The 21518-nt window shown below is 41.6% G+C and overlaps 1 protein-coding gene across 10 annotated transcripts in view; it reads left to right on the plus strand.

The window, feature by feature from the left end:
- kcnab2a (potassium voltage-gated channel subfamily A regulatory beta subunit 2a) overlaps positions 1-21287 on the plus strand; it is a 50296-nt gene extending 29009 nt beyond the window's left edge. For 9 of the 10 annotated variants that reach the window (XM_061291513.1, XM_061291510.1, XM_061291518.1 and 6 more), the window contains 13 exons: positions 10233-10276; positions 10545-10582; positions 10687-10766; positions 12614-12658; positions 13114-13158; positions 13295-13338; positions 13649-13735; positions 15142-15227; positions 15319-15439; positions 15519-15613; positions 16406-16526; positions 17499-17587; positions 18177-21287. In XM_061291513.1, coding sequence (XP_061147497.1) covers positions 10233-10276; positions 10545-10582; positions 10687-10766; positions 12614-12658; positions 13114-13158; positions 13295-13338; positions 13649-13735; positions 15142-15227; positions 15319-15439; positions 15519-15613; positions 16406-16526; positions 17499-17587; positions 18177-18266 — 985 coding nt within the window. In that variant the 3' untranslated portion in view covers positions 18267-21287. Of the gene's footprint in view, positions 1-1065; positions 1825-10232; positions 10277-10544; positions 10583-10686; positions 10767-12613; positions 12659-13113; positions 13159-13294; positions 13339-13648; positions 13736-15141; positions 15228-15318; positions 15440-15518; positions 15614-16405; positions 16527-17498; positions 17588-18176 lie in introns of those variants that run through there. The other variant, XM_061291509.1, reaches the window with a different exon arrangement.
- Positions 21288-21518: the final 231 nt, after the last annotated feature.

Raw genomic sequence — 21518 nt, forward strand, 5'->3', positions numbered from 1 at the left:
CACATACCGTGTAGATTCCAAATCCGAGTTCAGTCGAATGAAAGCCTTCAAACCGGTTCTCTATCTGAGGCTAGGCGACCCAAACAAAGGTCATAGTTCCAAGAATAGAGCTGTCAGTTAGCAACAGTTTGTCTGCCAGATTCCATTGATAGAGGTGGCCTCTATAAGTGCTTCACTCTTCACATCTGCTCCTGATCCTAATGGCATCTTGTTTAATTATCTGCTTGCCACACTAGCTGCTCCACTCAGATAAGCTCCAGTATTAGATTACTAGCAGCGCGCAGCTCATCCACTCGGCACGTCAATCTGCCGCCTCGATTGCATCCAGCCCAATTACGCCGGTGTTTACGTTCAACATCCAAGCCGTTGTATTCCAACAATTTAATGGGGGCCGAGATTACTCCTATTGTTTTTCAAGATCAATTTGTACTTGGCGTTTATAGCAAGGTTATGGATTACTTTATTTTCCAACATACTCTCACAATGGGTTCAGTTCAAGTGATCAAATAGTTCAGCTGAATTTGCTTTGTTTATCTTTGTGTTCTGATTTTGGATGATCTTTTAGCCAATTTTTGTTTTCAGAAGGTTTAGTTCCAAATCCATAGAATTCACTCAGGCCTGAATGTTTACGTTTGATTTTCCTTATTTAATATTTAGAATTTAGTATCCAAGCACAGTTTATCCAATTTGATATTATCTCAACAACCTTGGTCAAACAGAGGGACTCGTTTCTGTCCGTCACCATTTTGCTTTTGGCGTATATTGTTACAGATAAAGTTACATAATGAATATTTTATGGGCAGTTGAACAGTCCCTCGTGAGGGAAGTGACGGGGCTGTTTGTTTTCAAACTCACTGCAGGGCAACGCTCGGACACCAAAAAGATGTTCATGAAATTAACGCCGCACCCTTTCTTCGAGGAGCTCTTGTCAACACAACAGATTTCAATGCCTTGCAGTCTCACGCTGCCTTGACTGTTCCTCCTCATATCCCTCCCACCACGTTCCCTCCCTCCCTCCCTCTCTCTCTCTCTCTCCTTCCCTTCCCATCGCTTGTGCACCGTGCCGCTTCACGATCAGCACAAAGCAGGGAGATGTAAGTTGAATCGAGGCGACGGTCAGAGAGGTGACAATGAGGTCGGGCGGGGGAATGAATTTCCAGCAGCCGGCCCGACTGTCAAGGTGGATTCGGCAGATGTGAGGATCTTGCAAATTTCTACTTTTGTCCCGTGGTTTGGATCTTTACATTGCCATCATTTTTAAAGAGCAGGCAGCAGGGAAAGTGTAAAATTCCAGCTCGGAGCTCAGCCTTGAAAAGAAACTGAGCGACTCTAAATCTCTCATGAGTATCTGAATCAAGGAAGACCCTCAACAAGAAGACCAGCTTTTTGCTTCATACTTTGTATACTTTTGTATCTGCCTCAGGAATATTGCGAGCTTGTCAGTCCATTTATCAAGCGGGAAGTGATTTCTAACACAAGCAAGGCGTGTGGCACTTGCCCCAGGGACAAGGCCACCTTTTACAACTAAACACCGTCCCGGACCAGAAGAAGCCTCACTCTCGCAGCTCATCCACTCGCAGTTCATCCAGTCGTTTTAAAGAAAAGATCCAAGATGCAGGTCTCACTGGTGTGTACCGACCACCGCGGCGGTGTGAGCCGCACCACGGAAGACCGTCTCAACCGGCAAAACGCCAACAGCCCCGGCACAGGGACACGAAGCAAATTCCGAGCTGTGGCCATGGTGGCTCGAAGTCTTGGTCAGCTCTCTGTTCAGAGTGTGCCGTCTTCCAGCGAGCAAAGCATGAGGACCGGCATGAAGTATAGGTATGATTGATAAGGCATTTCTTGGTTGGGAGTCCACAACGGTCTTTTTTTCCCCCCGTCTTGTCCGTCAAAACTGAAGTCGGCAACAATCGGGGTCACCAAGAGGGCTTCCGTATAAACATTCAGGGAATGGTTCCTTGTGATGAAATAATGGAGACAGAACCCACTTAGTTCTAGGAATGTTTACTTTTGCTGTCACAGTTGTTTACCACACGATGTAATTAGCATTGCCCCAATACAAAAAGACCATACCATTTTTTTGTTGTCTCAATTCTGCGTCATCATGACGGATGCTAGCCTACATTTAAAACAGTATGCCATAATTTACCTGCGACGTTTGTAGTACAAGGGCCAGAATATAGGAATGGCTTCTATTCTATTCACACTAACCTTTAAGGCTAATAACAGGCCTGACAAAGTGCTTCAGTTTGTTAGGAAGTGTTTTGAAAACTCTGTCCATAGGTACATGGGATTGAGTGTATTTTTAAAAGCATTCAGAAGAGTCTTACAGTCCTAGCGTATGACCTATTTTGGTATGGATTGCGCGCAAATTAAAACTATCAGATGCATGCGCAGTGACTGCCGTACGTTTCAGTTCTAAGGTTGGTTCCTCAAATGCAAATGTTTGTGGGCAAAGGTATTGTCAGCGACAGGAAATTTCACTTAATCGGTCAGGAAAATATTTGATGACTATAGGGCTGTTGCGGTACTATTGAATATTTTTAGCATTGATTATTGTAGTGATATTTCCATCCCACTAATTGAAAAGTTGGATTAAAATGTATTTGACATTAAAATGTATTGTAATTTTTATCCAGATTCTTGTTAATTAACCATTTGTTGTTTATTTAGTGTTTTTAAATGCTTAACTAAAAAACAAACAATTGGTGCCATGAGACTTTACAAACATATTTTAATGAATGTTTTTCTATATACTACGAACAAATGTTTTGTCATATATATTTAGGGTCGAATTGAACTATTTTATAATATTGTCTATTTAGGATTCATTCGATGTTTTTACAGTATGTCGTGCATTTTAATTTGAACAAAATATTGTTTAATAGGCACATTAGTTATTCTCGCCAGCCTGGCTGAAGACACATCACCCTCCTTTGCATTTGATGCGCTCGGGGGCAGTGATGCCATGTTGACACAATCGAATTATTCAAGCTAATGATATTGAATGAATAGAACCGCAAGTCATCCCTCGAGGGTGTTGTCTGCTGTTTGTGTGCTGTTTTGCTTCTGCGCTTTTGTGCAAAGCACTCGGCGTTTGCACGCCGGGGCCGGAGTTGAATGCAATGCAGCCTTGTGTAGGCAGCTCAAGGTTGCTTGCGCGCTGTGGATGCTGCGCTGTGCTCATAAGAATGAAAGAGCAAGGATGAAGAGATTGAAAAGCAAGTGTAGGCACGATGCTTAGGAGTCATCTGTGATCTTTATTAGTCAATTCATGTCTCAGGAGTTGCTGTTAACTTGGCTATCCTTTCTTGGTTAGTCCTCGAGCATAGAAGACAGATACATAGACGTATTTTGTACGAATAATTAGTATTGCTGTTTTTGAACCTCACTCTTTGTTAATTTTTGTATCATTGTGTTTTTGCAGTTTTTCTCACAAACATTTTGTTCCATTAAAAAAAGAAAGCGCTAAGTCTACCAACAAAACAAAAAAAATCGTGACACCCCACATAAGTTTGAGACCCCGTTTATAGGCCACCTAGAAACGTCAATAAATAATAATAATAATTGCTGTTCTATCTGCTTCATTAGTAATTTTTATTAATTTTAGTTAGGGTTATGTAAAACTATCAATTCTCTGTAAAATCTGTTGTAAATATTTTCAGCTGCCTATAATAAAATTATTGGATTCACATTATTTTCTATAGGCGAAGCTTCATTAGGTGGGCATCAATTACTTGTGGATTTTGCTATTTTTGGCAGGGCTCAGTCCAATGTGGAGATTCACCATGCACCTTTTGCATGCTAATCCAAACTGTATAATAGCTGTGTGGAAATCAGATGTGCCTCATTTGCATAAGGTCCTCTCCGTCGTCTTCCCAGCATTGCAGCCTTGAGCTGCCTTGATTGTGACAGTGAGGCTGGATTTACGGGCGAGAGCGCAGCCTTACTCGAAAGGGCCTTGAGAGGGAAAATATCAAAGTGAATGTCTTCTCAGGCTCCAAGGGGGTACCTCCCCGCAGACAGAAGCATTCTGTAACGTGAGACTGGCTCTTCTTGACGTACGAGCTCAAGAGATGCACTTCTCCTGCAGAAGTAAATAAAATGCCTTCTAGTCAGTGCTGAATTAATGACGCACAAAATGGTTTATGTAAAGTGGTCCCACTCAGGTAATAGGAGAGTTGTTCCTGTGATGCCCCTGCGGTTTGTCGCTTTCAACCCGTGTCCTATTCGACATACGACGCACGTGTACATGAGCATGGTAATGGTTTTTCTGCTTTTGAATTCCGTAGACCTCAACCAAGATCTCAGCCAGAAACCTGAGGCAGATCTGAATATTTTCTTATAAAACACCTCATTACTCTTTGTTGGCTATGGGGGGGCATATAAATTAGACTCCTGCCTCATTTGAATCATAAACAATCATCTACAATAAATGACAAGGGACAGAGCGGGAGAATTCGATTTTCAATGAACCGAACAAGCATGTTTTTTTTTTAAACGTGTGAGGACGCCGAAGCACGGCGAGAAGTCCATAAAAGAAGACCTAAGTGAAAATTCCAATCCTGAATCTCTTGACATACCAAAACACTAAGACGCTGTGCCCCCTCTCATCAAACAAGGAAAACACAAATGTTGCCCTTCAGAGAACATTACGAAGGAACCAGAAGTCAAATTGAATCAAAATAGCACAAATAAGATCACAATGAATCTCTGACCCACTTATTGAGAATCATTGCTCTAATGTGCTTGTCATCCCAAAGCCTATTTTTGTACCCAGCATTTAATGACAATTATAGTTACGCGAGAACGTCTCCATTGGTTACTGTAAACCAGGGGTCACCAAACTACGGCCCGCGGGCCGGATACGGCCCGCGGGACCGATTAATCCGGCCCGCCAACCCTGAATAAATTGTATTATTAAACTTTTTTTTTTTTTTTTTTTGCTCATTTTGCCTGCAATGACTGGGTTTCCCCAGTAGATGGGGAAGCTCGCCTGCGCATTTACTACCGGAAGCCGTGTCAGAAAGCTCGGTGCACACTCACAAGTGCGTGTACGGACATGGCGCACTCGCGCTCTATTTGTATCAGTCCCGAATTTAGAGCGTGGGCTGTGACGACAGCATTCTTGTAATTTGCGCGCTGAGCTTTCAGATGCAGTTTTGCGCAAAAGCCACCCACAAACCTTCCCCTGGAATCCTTCCGTTAAAATGTCGCCCAAGTAAAGCAGGGTGAACACAGTGCCGAGCGTTTAAAAGAGTTGCCAATTTGGCTCGACGTACGCGACGTGACGTTCAGCCACATGAACGTCAACATCTACCCGTCACAGATCGAGGTAAACGGACCAACACCTCGGATCTCGCCTAAGAATTGCCACAACAAATTTTACTCCAGACTATGACGCACTATCAAACTAAAAACTAAAAAGTGTCTACAAGCCTACTGGAACCTACAAAAGGATTATAAGGAAGGAACACAAGAACTTTAAGAGACTGCTCATATGTGTCAGAGAGGTTCTGCTCTGACAACTGAGCTGAACTTTTATCTGTTAAGATTGTGCATGGCACAACAGAAAGTTAATGTTCCATGGTTTTTTTTCTATGAAGAACCCAGAGAGAGTTATTTAGTTATTATTTATTTCCTGTTTTTTCTGTGAAGAACTCAGAGAGGGTTTAGTTATTATTTATTTCATTAATAGTGTTATTATTTGTTTCCTGACTTTTTTTCTGTAAAGAACCTGGTAAGGGTTATTAAATAACCGTTATTTGGTTATGTGTGGCTTTCTGGAAAACAATAATTTTTTAAGCTCCCCTACGATCGTCACACTTTTTCTGTTACAAACTGCCACCGGCCCGCCATCAGAGAAGGGAAAGGTTATGTGGCCCTCACAGGAAAAAGTTTGGGGACCCCTGCTGTAAACACTTCACGAGAGAGGCTCATTATATCGAGTGGCGCACGCACAGCAAATGTTCTGCCATTGTTGTTGTTGTGAATGTGTCATTTTTTATGTTTGTGAAGGGTTTTAAAGCAGTAAAAATTGACTCGTGATTTGCGTGTCTGCCTCACAGTTGTGAGGGGTCACCAAGCTTCTTTTTAAAGCGAAAGCTACTTCTTGGCGACTGGTTAGTTAGTATATTCCCCTCTCCAAAAAACACATGTAGATAGATAGCACCTTCATTTTGAAGTTACTAAGAGGTGTGTTTCTATCTATTATTAACTTCTGTTGCTGAGAATGACTGCTCACACAAAGGCAGTGTTGTAGTGACAAAAAGCCCGTAGGTGTGAAATTTTGGCCATGGTGAGTGTGGGTGCATGCTGGGACATTTTCCCCGTCATCAAGGCTTTCCGCCTGCGCTCCCACAGCCCAACACGCCGGCCGGCTACGCTGATGTAAATACGCCGTGACTCTTACATCCAGAGTGCTCATTTCTAGCCTCCACTTAGGTGCCATCTTGAAATGTGCACACCATTTTCACCATCTGTTTGCTGTGGGCATTTTGTGAAGTGGCCTAGTCATGTTTTAACAAATTTTCGTTTCTCTAAGAGATATGATTATTGTGGCGCATCTATAGTTCCCTCAAAAATTAGTTCCTACTCTTGTCTTTCAGATGCTTGAAAAAGTAAATGCCTTTCCCCAAAATAGAAACCATTTTTTTCAGTTTTAAGAACTAAAACAGATATTGAAGAGTTAACTTTGGAGTCACTGCTAATCAAAACAGCAGCACCATTGCAGATAGGCTTTCATCAAGAACAGAAAGTTAATTAATTCAGGTTAGAGACTTGATTGTTTACATACTGACATTGGAATCTCTGTATCATTGAAATAAATGTCTCCAAAATTCAAAGCATCGCAGAAAGTGTTGTTAATAGCCCTGACAAATTTGAATGGTCCTAAAATTTGATTTCTAAATGTGTGTTCAGTTCACCGCACTTTTGCAGTTGAATAAATAAACAACAACAACTGATATGAGGATGCCTGCATGTGACTGAAACTAGTCATGTTGTAGTGTAAAGAGAAACCGACACAGCTGTTCATTCTTTGCTTCACTGTTTAATTAGTGCGCGTGCGTGTGTCCAATGTTGTTTTGAATGCACTCACTACAAATAGCTTCTGCATATTTATCATTGCTACTCTTCAAAGCCAATAAGCTGTTTGTCCCCTTAGTATTGCTTTTTGTACTCCCAACAGTTTGCCTTATGATACATTCTAATAATTTGTGGACTTGATGTTCATAATAAAATAACTGCAGCAGCATATAGCAATCTTTTGCTTTCATATCAGAAGAGATGTTGATGGAATGTACAAGATGTTCAATTGAGGCAGCTTGAACATAAACACCTTGAACAAGTGTCAATTATAAGCACCCGTAAGCGGCACGAGAGCTGCTGGCATTCTGCATTGTTATGTTGAAGACACCTCTGAGGCTGTAATAATAGTTATTCTTGGCAAGAATCACTCAACATGTTCCTCCTTGTGGCTTTGTTTGTTCATTTATCACTCTGTCTTGCCACTTGCAGACATGTCATTTTTAACATGGTTTTTCCAAGGGTTTGGGTCAAAGCTCTGTTGCCAATAGGAATAATTTGTGAGTAATGGAATGCCCCACCAATTTTTTTTTATTTCAGTAGAGATGCTTTTTTTTTTTCTTTTTTTTTTAAATGTTTAATTTTTATTATTATTACTTTTTTTACTTTTTTAACGTCTGCCATGTGTTCTGCTGTTATGGATAAGTCGAAAATGCTCCGGAGAGGATATTCTGCATTCTAAGTTCATTTGCAGTTTGCGAGTGAACATTCTATCACGCACTGGACCTGTCCATCAGTACCTGAGCTTGTTGTAAAGCGGAAACAACCACAAGAATGGTGAACCACAAATAGGCATGGCTTCATCGTATTACACTCCGCAGTCTCCAGTTTGCTGCAGCAGCCCTCAGCCACTGTTTGTCACCTGAGTTTGGCCAAAGTAATTACTATAGAGCTTGTTTTCCACCCACCGTGAGGGTTTGTCAGCAAGTCAGCATGCTTCCTGATCACAAGACTTTGCCCCCAATGCTACTTTTGGTGCGGCTGTTCTTTTCACTGGGCCTGTCTCCTTCATTATTCAGGAGGCCGTGAGAGCGATGACTTTACTGTTGTGATTCACTTCTGCTGAGTCTCAGCGGGAACCTGAGCCCAGTCTTCTGTCGTGCGAGCCATGCCGGAGGTTCTGTTCAAGGTCGCCCGAGCACAATTATCGAGCATGACGATGTGCTGACAAAGGGACAACCTCGGCTTTGTCTGACGTTCTCCATGTTCTGACACAGGTTGCTTCAAAATGCTGGAATTTTAATGGTGCTTTGTCAAGGTCCAAAAACCACAACAATTTATTTCAAGTATGCAGGTTTTGATTTAAAGCCAATTAATATTGGTTTCTATGTACATTTCAAGTGGCACATATCTACGTATGTACGTAACTGTGTTTACACTGTAAGAAAATTAACCTTCATGTGCAGCAATTAAGTGCAAGCATCAACATAGGTGGAAACAAGAGGATATAATATTATTATAATATATTATAATATAAACACAGTATTGAAGGTTACAAAGGAGTGTAGTTGGTCTGGGATGACTCTTGCTACCATTTATTGAAATGAGGTCCTCCTGTACATCACCCCATTGGCCGCATTATAATAAATAACTTAATAACTCCTGTCAATTTTCACTGAAGTACATTTTTCCCTCCTTAATGTATGTACATACATTTACATTTAACACTAAAAAGCTCTTTAACCACACAGGAATTTTAAATTTAGCATGAGAATATTTTTAAATGAAGACAAGCTACAGCTTTTTCGCTGCTTATTTAAGGGAACACACAGAATTTTAATGTCGTAAATATTTAGCTGTAACAAAAACAAACATCCCAGTACATCATCTCAAATATGCTACAAAAACAATTATGGCCTCGTAATCTGCTTTTGGTTCCCTTTTGATAATGATGCTGAGTGCAGCATCCTCGGGGGGTGTTTTCCACATTGAAATAAAAGGAAGCTAATTAAAGATTAGCTACGCTTTGCCGGAAGGGATCGTGTTAACCTTGTCACTGCACGCACCACAAAGGTTTGCAGTCTCTCTGGATGCTTTTGTCCCTTTTCTCTGGATTAACTCCTGTCAGCTACTAAATGTGACGCCGTCAGATAAGATAACCAAGTAGGAATTTTTTTGCCGATGCAATGAAAAACCCACCAAATTTCTGACTGCATATCTTTTGGACCTGGGCTTTCAGTACGGACTTAAGTGAGCTGAAACGCAATTTAATTCATTTCTGTGGGTATTACTAAAGCAAGAAACGGAAGTCTTTATCTTCTTCCGAACGGTTCTAAACCTCTTAGCGTTGAAATCACTTCGCCAGTCACTTTGGGAAATTGTAGTTAATTTAAATAGACCTTCTGATGTCACCATGACTTAAGTCTCGAATTGACTATTTTGCGTCGTGTTACGTCGCTGCATATTCCGATCTCATACATCACGTCGTGTGTTGCTAAGTCCAATGTGAAAATGTTTTTAGACATATACTACAATCAACGTGTCAGCAATTTCTAATGACTCACCTTACAACAAGACAATGATTGACCTTGACCAAATGTCTTTGGATAGCGCCCCATACTGGTAGAAATGAACACTTCTCCCCGACACAGTAAATTTTGGACCCACCCGTACAAGCACAAAGAGGCAAAGGACCATTCATTGTTATTTGGAGCTTTCATTTTCCTTCTGAATTCTATCTTGGCTGTACAACACTCACAAAGCGCCGTTAAGCTCCGTTGTCTGTTCTACTATTGTTTCTCATCCAGCGTACTTCCATACAAGCTGCGTTACAAAAGATATACAGTAGTAGATTTCCTCCCCCACAATCATTTCGACTCCCGCACACGTTACATCATCCCTGATGAAACTTTTTTCCTGCTTTGCCTGCTTACATTTTCTGAAAAGGCTGACCAGAAAAACATCATTGTTTGACGATGTCTCGAGGCTTTTATTTATCTAAATTACACTTGAAATCACTCTTCAGTGGGTGATACATTGTTGCTGGACAAGAGATAGGCTTTGACTTCTAAAACGGGCTCTTTTCACTGTAGTCAAACATATTTCATAATCAAGGCTTTGAGATGCACCGGAGTGCAAAAATAATCTATCAATGGCGTCTTAGTGCAACATTAACCTCAGTATTCTGTCTTGTGTCCTGACAGAAACCTTGGGAAGTCGGGTCTGCGTGTGTCTTGCCTTGGATTAGGTAAGAGCCAAACTGCAAGAGAGGGGTTGCGGTGACCTGGATTCATTGTGTAACCGAGTCATGGCGGGAACTCTGAGTTCTCTCTCATCAAGTGGCGACAATAATGGTTATTATTTTGAAGACCAGTGGGAAATTGTAAAAAAGTCTGAAGGGGATTTAAATTGGCTGAAGTCCTGAATTTTTTTTCTGCATTTTTTATGGCTGGATGGTCAGTCTTTGCAAACCTCATCCACGGGCTACTAATCTGTTACTCTCTGTACACGAACAGGAACATGGGTGACGTTTGGCGGACAAATTACAGATGAGGTGGGTCGATTATCTGTGAAAACTCGATTTGCGATGTGGCGTCGGTGATCTTTCATCTCTCCACCGCCGCCTTTCGTTTTTTGACCCTTTTGCTTTCTCAACAGATGGCAGAGCAGCTGATGACTCTGGCGTATGAAAACGGCATCAATCTGTTTGACACGGCCGAGGTCTACGCTGCTGGGAAGTGAGTGTGCGCCTTTGCCTCCTTTCAAAAGCCGCCACCGCCACGTGACTGATTAAGTTGGCGAGGCAACAGTACAGCCCGATCAAAAGGTAGCCTTGATCTCTGTGATTCACCCCAGCGAGACGCATCTACCATCTCGTGATGTGTGCTGTTGCATTTCTTTTTATTTATTTTTTTCGCTCTTGGTGATAAAGGAAGTCCCTGCGTCAATCTAAACTGGATATTAGTCTTACACACGCCGCAGAGGCTTTGAGCAAAAAAATGTGCAAAAGGCAAAAATCAGATGACCCGAATGTAAGCGGATTTGTTTATCTTCCAGTGCGAGACTTCAAGTAAATTCACGCTGTCATTGTCAACCCTTTTTATTTAGGCCATCTGAAATGAGCAAAAACAGTGCTATTATTACAGACGTAATCTCAATTTAATAATGTTTTAACACTTTTTCTCACACTTGTGCGGATTAATCTGGTTGTAATCCGGTTGATGTAATCTGAAGGATTAACATTTTCACATGGTGTCTTTTTTGTTTTGTTTATATTTCCTTAGGAATCATCTTCGTAGAGTAAAGAAGCTAACGTTGACATGGTGTATTTTAGTCCATTTGTATCCGCCGCGCCATTGTTAACCTCCTCCATAAAGCAAAATCTCATTTTTGCTCCAAGCAAACACACAAAATGCTATCTGCAAGGCAGGTGCAAATATTTACCGCAACTGACTATGTGGTGTTGCACAGGTATTAATCCTGACAGCTTCAACTCGTGAAGTAGCATGGGGGGGGGAGATTATTTTGCACACATGACACATGCAGCACACACACTGGGTGGAAAAAGCGCTATGAGTTGCGGCGTATGTTTTATTACTGTGTTATTTTAACAGCGCTTTTGGATGTTTTTCCACATTTTTCGCATAACACAAAACGCTCACTGAGAATAGTTTTGATTCTCTGGAATGAAAATTAATATGCATAGTCACACGAATAATAAACACTCCCTCCGCTCGGCTCCGCTCACCGGGGCTACTGTTATCGGCAAACACACGTGGCACTTTTTTTAATTTATTTCCTTCAAATGCGTGATAATTGCTTGATATTATGTGCTAAACCAGCGACAAATCGGATGTGCATTTACAGAAAAGCAATAAAATATTATAAATTCATGGCTAATACATATTTTCCTCTCTGTTTTTCTGTGGTAAGTCATAAGAAGATATAATGTGGAGGTGGAAAAAATTATTAAAGGACTGATGGAAAAAGGATATAAAACTGATGTTTGAGCTCATAAATAACTCATTTCAGGGAAGGAGCAGAGGGTTGTATTGCGTGGGTGCCAGCACGCACATACACACACAAACACACTATTTGCATTTGAACTTGCAAGGGTCTGACAGTGAAGGATCTCCCACATTGTCTCTGCTCTCAGCCAGTACCACAACACTATACAGTACCACACAAAGACACAAAAGCTGTGCTACTGACACAGAAACAATATATTATTATTGATAATATTTTTCAACAGTCGTAAGAAGTGAACCGCTGAACTCTTAAGCACCCACGTGGCTGCTAATGAGTCACACGGCGGCCGCGCCACAGCACAGCTGGGGCCGGAACTTGGCAGCGTTCTCACACATCGTTCGCATACAGTATTTATGCCAACATTTACACTCTTATTATTTACTGCCGTTCTGTTTTTGTGTTTGACCTTTGACTATATTGACTGCACATAGGTCAAATGTCCCGGTGATATTTATTTTTTTTTAAAAAAGGGAAGAGCATTGGGTTTTTTTTGTGTGTGTTTGCTAATTTAGGATCATTATTAGCCACAATTTCACCGCATCTTTGTGTGTGGCAGGGCTGAGGTGGTGCTGGGGAACATCATCAAAAAGAAAGGATGGAGGTAGGAGATGCAATTTCTTTCTTTTTTTTCCTTTTCTCATTTCCGTCTCACCAGCCTACCTATAATCTTGTCATCTAAGATTGCACATATTGGGAAGGCAATGTGTTGTGTGAACTGGAACCATAAGGTAGGATGATGAAAGATCAAATGCGGCATGCCCACACGGCCGCGTGCCTCCTATATAGACATTGATAAATAAACCGACTCGAAGGAGCCTTGTCTTCTGCTCGGTCCGCCCGGGCCTGGCACTGCTCGAGCTTTGTCAATTTATACCCGCCTCCACCTCTCATTCATGTAAGCTGGCTGAGTTCCGGCACTGTGGGTGCATGTGACACTGAAAGGATGAGGTAGAGAAGAGCAGGATTCTTTGTCAGTCCGTCCGTCTTCAGCGATCGCCCACTCGTACGGAGCAGGCTGTAACCTTTGGTGCTGTGCTTTCATTCTCCACTTTGCAGACGCTCAAGTCTGGTGATAACAACAAAGATCTTTTGGGGAGGAAAGTAAGTTGAGAAAGCCTCTCTAATTTGGCGCTGATGCTCTTGATAGCAGGAAACTGTGACATCCACGTTGTTGTCCTTCACTGTTAAATCACATTTCAAGAAACTGAAATTTCTTTTTTCTACTCTCTTCATGCAGAGCGGAGACTGAAAGAGGTTTATCTCGAAAACATATTATAGAAGGTGAGTTATGACGTGAATAAACAGAGTGTCCTCTGTTTTGAAATATCCTAAAATAGGTTTTGAGGTTACCAATGGCAAACAATAAACTAGTTTGCACTGTGGCGTAAAAATACAGTACAATACCTGAGTTAACCCTTTTTTTATTTCTCAAAATAGAATTAATAAAGGTGTTTTTTTATGATGGCAACAAACTGGCTTTTATTTAGTTAAAAATAATGTAAATTGAACATTATGAGGTTGATGAAATTGCGTTTGAATCTAGAAATGCTAAAAAAAAGTCATACAAACTATTACTATTTCTACTTTGCAGGTTTAAAAGCTTCTCTGGAGCGACTCCAGTTAGACTACGTTGATGTAGTATTTGCAAACAGACCGGACCCCAACACGCCTATGGAAGGTAATGGCTTTTTTTTTTTTTTTTTTAAATAAATAAATGTTCTCCTCCACAGTGGGAACAAGGCTGTAGTGGCTGGAGACCTTTTTGAAATGGCAGAGTGCAAAATGTTTGTTTGTGTGTGTGAGGGAGGGAGGTGGGGGCGGGGTGGGGGCTCAGATGGTCGCTCGCTCTCCATCTGCTCCTGTCAAGAGCTTTCTCTTTGGGAATGAGTTCAGTCAGGGGTTGTCCGTCTGCCTACACTTGGGCGATTCTTCCGCGATTCTGTGGAGGTTGGAGTCAGAAATCATCAGTGAAGTTCAATTGAACAAAAGAAATAGGACTTTAAAAAATCATTTGTCTTAGCCAGTTACAAAGAACAATCTGTTGGAGGCAGAAAATATTTCACAATGAAAAGGCAAAAAGCAAATTTGTTTGGTTGGTTGACACGCTATAAAAGTACATTTTACATATTGATTTTTTTTTTAAACTTGCAAATTTTGCATCACAATTGTATGATTTTCTTCCCTAAAATAAAACTTTTCTCATCTTTTGAATCCCCCTAAAGCAAAAAAAATATTTCTCAGTATAAACTAGCTACAAATTTAAATTACCGTATTTTTCGCACCAAAAGGCGCACTGGATTATAAGGCACACCCTCATTGAATTTTTTATTTTAGAAATTATTTCATATATAGGGTGCACCGGATTAAAAGGCGCATAAAATAGAAGCTATACTGCAACAAACTGAGGTTGATTAGGGTTGTGGTATGCATCCACTAGCCAATAACCAATGAGCCCTCTGTGAACAATCGCGTTTCTCAAACAATCTCCCCTATAAAATGATCAGAACTGACTAAAGTTCTAAAATCTAGGGTGCGCATTATACATGAGTACATTTTTTTTTTTTTTTTTTTTGGACACGTCAGCGATATAAAGAGCGAGAGTTCAGTTCTCTACCTAAATGCGTATTACAGGTAATATTTTATTTCACAACACTTTTCCTTGTTCCTTCTTCTCTGCTGTTCACTTCAAGCACGCTCCATACGAACACAATGCTCTCGTATCAGACGCTTGCTCGATCACCTGCTCGTTTGCTGTCACAATGTACCCTACACAAATCCGAAACATTTCTTCGCTATCGTGTTTGCTAGCGCATGCGCAGTGATACTGACCGGCAGAATAACAACCGGTTGTTCCCAAAGATGATCTTTTTTCTAAAATAATTTTACGTTTACGGACTTAAGTAGGAGTCAAAAATTGGGTGCGTATTACACATGGGTACAGGCTTTTTTCTAGCATCGACATGCCATTTTTAGAGTGCGTATTATACATGGGGGCGTGTTATACATGGGAAAAAAGGTAATTCTGAATGACTATAAATCATTGGCAGAAGTCAGTGACCCCATTTCTTTGTGTCTTCTGTGCAGAAACGGTTCGGGCGATGACCCATGTGATAAATCAAGGCATGGCCATGTATTGGGGGACATCCCGCTGGAGTCCCATGGAGATCATGGTGCGATTGGCCGCGCTCTGGAAAACATGTCCATGCTTTTACGCTACATTTCATCTTGTCTATTTGTTGTTGTTTTTTTTCCCCCCTGAAGGAAGCATATTCCGTTGCACGACAATTCAACCAGATCCCTCCGATTTGCGAGCAGGCCGAGTATCACATGTTTCAAAGAGAGAAGGTGGAGGTGCAGCTACCTGAATTATTCCATAAAATAGGTGAGAATCCTTCCGACAAGAGTTCTACCTGGACTGGATGTTTTTGTCACCATGATGACGTTGTCTTGTCATCGTGTAGGTGTCGGGGCCATGACGTGGTCGCCGCTGGCCTGCGGGATCATCTCAGGGAAATATGACGGAAGGGTGCCCCCGTACTCTCGGGCCTCTCTGAAGGTAGCTTGTCGTGGTCCCTGTGCTGTGCTGGTGTTCACCTCTTGGCAAGCTTTTCTTTCTGGTCGTTGGTCCTTGCAGTTTGTTTATTGTCTCGTCACAGTGGTACAGTGGTGTGGTGTGTTCTTTGTGGCGTGTTCCCGCAGTAACTCGATGTGCACCTTTATTTCCTTTGTGGAATGTGCGTCTTCATGCTTGGCTCATATCTGTGGTTCTGTATTTTGTATTGTTTGAATGGTTTCATTTGTCTTGTAAGATCACAATAGCCACGGTACTGAATTGGATTTTGCATTGGTTGTTGATCTTTTTGGTTTTCCTTCAAGGTTTCAAGGATTAAGTTTGGGAGTTTCAGTATTTGTGCAAAGTCACGACCAGTGTTAGACACGTTGGAGTTTGGGCTAGAGTTAGAATTGGGAGTCTTGCTTAGAATTTCATGTCAGGGTAAAAGTTTATCAATCAGGTCAAGGGTGAATTGGGGTATCAGGTTCAGTGTTAAAAGTAAGGGAAGAAAATTTGACTTAGGTTCAAGCCATGATATGTTAGTGTTTGAAGTTAGGGTAAGGTTCAATTTACAGTAGGACCCAAATATATTTTATGATAGATTTGCGATTAGGGCATGCGGGTTTGAAGCTTAATTGGGGGTTAGAAAAAAAACTCAAGTATGGTCAACAAGTGAGGTGTAAGCAGGAGGAGACAGTCACATGTTTAAAAACAGGCCCTGGTGACACGGGAGGCGAGGCGGCCGCGGTGTGAGCAGGGCAGTGTTTTTGAGCAGGTGTGCTGTGTTTTCGACAGGGTTACCAGTGGTTAAAGGACAAGATCTTGAGCGAGGAGGGTCGGCGTCAGCAGGCGAAGTTGAAAGAGCTGCAGGCGATCGCGGAGCGGCTGGGCTGCACTCTGCCCCAACTCGCCATCGGTACGCAGATGCCATTCTGCTGCTCTCTCTCTTTCTGTCTGTCTGTCCGTCCCCTCTGGCTCGGAGGGGCCGAGGTCGTCAATTTGTCCGTCTTCTCCACATGTGTGCTTGTTTAGGTCGAGGTAGTGAATGACATTATTTTGAACGCCATTTAAAAAAAATATATATATATATATATATATGAGTATGAGCACCCTTCTGTATTTATTATGTTTGTCAAATCGACATAACTATACAGACTGTACCTCCAGGGATAGCAGCCATGGTGGACATTTTGCAACATTCCTTTGAATGCATTTGCGTTGTAATTATCAGCACGTAAGCGCCTCCGTGGCGTGTGTTCATTCATACATATGCAAAGTCGCAGGAGAGTGCTTAGTGTCAACATGCATTTAGCAGTTTCTGGAGTTAGCATCAAGATGGCGTGCCACACATAAATCCCACCAGTGGATCCATATTGATTCTCCAGGAAAAAAAAAACTGAAAAGCCCAAACTGTCGAGGGCCGTTAAAGCATCCCGACGAGTCAACACGAGACTTCCCTCTCTTATCGCGCCGTAGATTTTTCACGCTGTCAGGAAGACGGCGTTTATGGATTAGCTTTCACGGCCCATTAACGCACGCTCTCGTCTCTCCCAATTACCATAAATCCTCCGGGCAATCCTACCAGGGAAGCGCGCGGCGATTTATGTCCTCCAGGTGATCATCTATATCATTGTGACACTCCAGTATTGAATATAAAGTCTACAAAAATGACTTGCTGCACACCCCGCTGCTTAGGGCTGCACCCTGGAGTGCTCAACGCTCAGTGGCTTCTTCCATCAACACCAATGTGTCATCCCCATTTTAGTTTGGCAATTTATATCCTCTTAGATTTTTTAGAAGTTGCACTTCAGCAGCTTGTAGACGTTGTAAAAAAAAAAAAAAAGGGTCAGTATGGTTTCTTATCTGGATGATATGCTCGCTCCTGCAGCGTGGTGTCTACGTAACGAGGGCGTCAGCTCTGTCCTTTTAGGGGCGTCCAACACTGACCAATTGATGGAGAACATAGGAGCCATTCAGGTGAGCGTGATCAATGTGTGTGAGTATGTGTTTGTGCGGATACGTCTGAGTGTTATGCGTGCGTGTGTTAGCTTAGTGTCCAAGAGGCTGGCGCAGCCTCTCTGCCGGGAACACATGAGCCTCTGGGTCACTTTTCTACTGCATGCTCCAATACTCCACTGCGCCAATGCCGCCTCCTAATAAGGTCAAACACTTGCCACGGGGGGTGAGGGCTAAAGGGCACAACCCTCTCCTGCTGATAAGATGCACCCCTATGAATATATCCAATTGCATCCTTTTCCTGATTTACACATTACATGAGAGTTTTCCCATTTTGAAATGTTACGCTCGCATTTCCAGAGGGCTCTGCACATTTCCTTAAAAAAAGACTCACTAGCTTTTTTTTGTGAGGTAAAATACATTTGATTATTTCATATAAATGAAATCGAAAACATTTGTTGAAACTCGCTCAGGTAGATTTTGAGATACATGTCAATAATTGAGCATATTTATAAAAATCATTTAAAAATGATGTTTTGATGCACGTTTAGTGCATCTAGTGGTACACATGGGAGTGTGGGGACTGATCTTTCTGCATGTCCCTCTTCAGGTTCTCCCTAAGCTGTCGTCATCTATCACGCACGAGGTGGACAGCATCCTGGGCAACAAGCCGTACAGTAAAAAGGACTACCGTTCTTAACGCCCGGTAGCCTCAGCGCCTCTCGCCTTTTTGCCTGATCCTCCGTTTGCTTGAGCTTCAACCCTTGAGCGAGAACCCCCGCCCCCCATTGCTCCCATGCCCCAAATCCCCCTCCCTCAACCTGAACCCTCCTGGCGCATGAGTGTGGTCGCACCAAAAGGCCACCAGGGGGCTCCCTCGCTCACACTTCCAGGGATATAAGAAAAAAAGAGGAAAAAAAATGGCATCTTTCGAGAGGTTTGCAAGTCAGACTTTGATTAAGAAAAAGAGTGAAAAACAAAATAAGCACACGCTGGTTTGGGTGCTCTGATGTTGTTCTGCCACGCCCAGCAAGCTGATGGTCATACGTGAAGAACACGTGTTCTCGTGTTATCCTCCACGTCGTCTTGTGTTTGCGTCTTTGTCTGACAACAATCAGCACTTTAGTATGGTCAGTGTCGGTATCCTACCGCATTCTTAGCCCGCACACATTGCACTAGACAAGAAGAAGAAGTGGCCTCATGGTAGTTTCCTCAAATTGACATCCACCATCTCTACCATTTTTTTCAGTTATTTTATTGAGATGCTCCACACTCCTGTTGCCTCTTTCAGTACCCCCCTGAGGCTCTTCCATCATCCTCATATGCATAATTAACACACTTGTGTCTTTAGCATTAGCATTTGCTATACCAATTACCGTTTTTTTCCATGTATAGTGCGCAAAATTTAACTAATTTATTGTCCTAAAATCTGGGGTGCGCATTATACATTGGTACAAAAATATATATATATATATATATTATTATTTTTTTAATCCGGATATGATACGGAGGCCGCCATTACAGATGCGCTTTCTTCTCTGCTGTTCACTTCAAACACGCTCCATACGAACACAATGCTCTCGTATCAGACGCTTGCTCGATCACCTGCTCGTTTGCTGTCACAATGTACCCTACACAAATCCGAAACATTTCTTCGCTATCGAGTTTGCTAGCGCATGCGCAGTGATACTGACCGGCAGAATAACATCCGGTTGTTCCCAAAGATGATCTTTTTTCTGAAATAATTTTACGTTTACGGCCTTAAGTAGGAGTCAAAATTTGGGTGCGTATTATACATGGGTACAGGCTTTTTTCCAGCATCAACATGCCATTTTTAGGGTGCGTATTATACATGGGGGCGCATTATACATGGGAAAAAACGGTAGTTCAAGGAAGCAGGTAACTTTAGTTTTAATGTTAGTTGGATGAAGCAGACGTGACATTTTGATCACTATCAGACGATGTTAATATGCTTGTGTCTTAAGTTTTTAATATTAACGTCAGCTTTAGCTTTAACGGCTTCAGCTAGAGAAGCAGCCATCTTGGATCCTTGTTGCCATTAATCGGCGTTAACTTACCTCGGTCTTCGACTTAATGTAACCTTTAGTTTTAACGTTACCTAGAGCAAGTAGCTGTTGTTCGCCATTAAGGGTGTTAACATTTATGTGTCTTTAACTTCAGTGTTAGCTATCGGGAATTCGGCACCAGAGTGGAACCAAACCCTAAACATTGTATGTGTAAGCGCTTTTCAAAACGGATTAATGTCACAATCATGGAATAAGAATTAAATGGAATCTCTAATGAGGGTAAAACATCTTGGTTTTTGTGGCCGTGTTGGCTGTTGTTCACTGTCAGAGGCTATTAACGTGCCTATATCTTTCATTTCAACATCGGCTTTAACATTAACGTAGAGTGAGAAGCTTGGCATCAAAGGCTGCTTATGTGCCTATGTCTTTTTTTATGCTAAGAGCATGATATCAAACTCGGGACTTGCTAACCAGAGCTCGGGTCTTAAGCTATTTTAGCATGTTACCAACAGAAGTAGCCATCAAGGATCTTGTGTAATATGACATCTTTCATGTTAGCTTTAGTCATTTTGGCTCTTGTGTTGTTGAATCAGAGAGTGTTAATGTGCCTGTGTCTTTAGCATTCATGCTAATGCAAGGAAGGAACATCACAGTATGCTACCACACCTATTTTCTTTGCTTTAAACATGAGCTAAGGGAAGCGGTTGGTTATCTTGACACATCTTGGGACAATGATGCCGTACATGATTTTTTTTTTAACCTTTAACATTGGCTTTTGTATTAATGTTAGCGGAAGTGAAAAACATGTCTCATCAAACCTGAAGAAAAATTGTGTGTGTGCGCTCTATATGCATATGCAGTATGAATATCTGGAGGATCCCCAGTGGGGTACATTCATGCTCGTCTACTTTTTAGTTGCAAATGTAATCTTGGCATAACAAAGTCGCTTTGGCAGCAAGCAGTCTGTGTGAGGAAGAGACATATTTTTGTTGTGTGTGTGGCAACACTTCAGGGAAGCATGCGGGTGTTTTTTGGGTGGATTTGTGCTTAACCTATTTGCTCAGTGCAATATCAACGGTTCAATTATAGTTACAATAAACACAATTTGCATATACAAATGAATGTTTCTGAGTAGAGAAGCATGGCTTAGATCAAATTACAAAGCTACTTCCTAGTTATGTTCTTGTTTTCAATTGAGAAAATCAACACAGCACTGGTAAAGAGCTTGGAAACAAAATCCACTTTTACACAAGACCTAACCTTAATTTGAAAAATTAAAATAATGGATGAATGGCACAAGACTCATTGTCATCCTCTTGGTGGAGGTGACTTCAGAAATGGAAGCGGAAAAGAGGAGAATCTATTTTTATGTTTTTGCCTGTAACAATTCATCATGATTCATCACTTGGCTGCGTTTTTGTCCCTCTCCATAAGACTGACCAGTTGTTATGATTGTGGAGAAAAACGGTCGAGGGAGACAAAGATCTCGTGTACATAATGAGACCTGTGTATATATTATAGATACATTTTATTCCAGTAGTGATCGCCTCTGCCTTTTGTTTATTTTTATTCATTTGAAAAAAAAGTTCTTTTGCAGGCGTTGCTAACTGCACTGTGCTTGAATCTGAATTCTAGACAAAGATGTACAGCTTCATCATCATTAAAAAACTTATTAAAGAATGGCAAATGAAAAACGCTGTGTCTGTCTTCAACTGCAATTCAATATTTAATTTTACAAAATATATATATTCTTGTCATGACCATGTATAGTAAGGATTTTTTAGCTAAAAAATAAGATCATGTATATATATAGTATATAGTAAGCTAGTGAGTGAACGATTCGTTCAAAAGAACGATTTCTTTTCAGTGGACGAGAGTTGTTTTTTTCAGGTCATATGACTTGGTCATGGTCAGTTTTTAATGAA

The sequence above is a fragment of the Syngnathus typhle genome, linkage group LG11 (genome assembly GCF_033458585.1).
Source record: "Syngnathus typhle isolate RoL2023-S1 ecotype Sweden linkage group LG11, RoL_Styp_1.0, whole genome shotgun sequence".
Lineage (NCBI taxonomy): Eukaryota > Metazoa > Chordata > Actinopteri > Syngnathiformes > Syngnathidae > Syngnathus > Syngnathus typhle.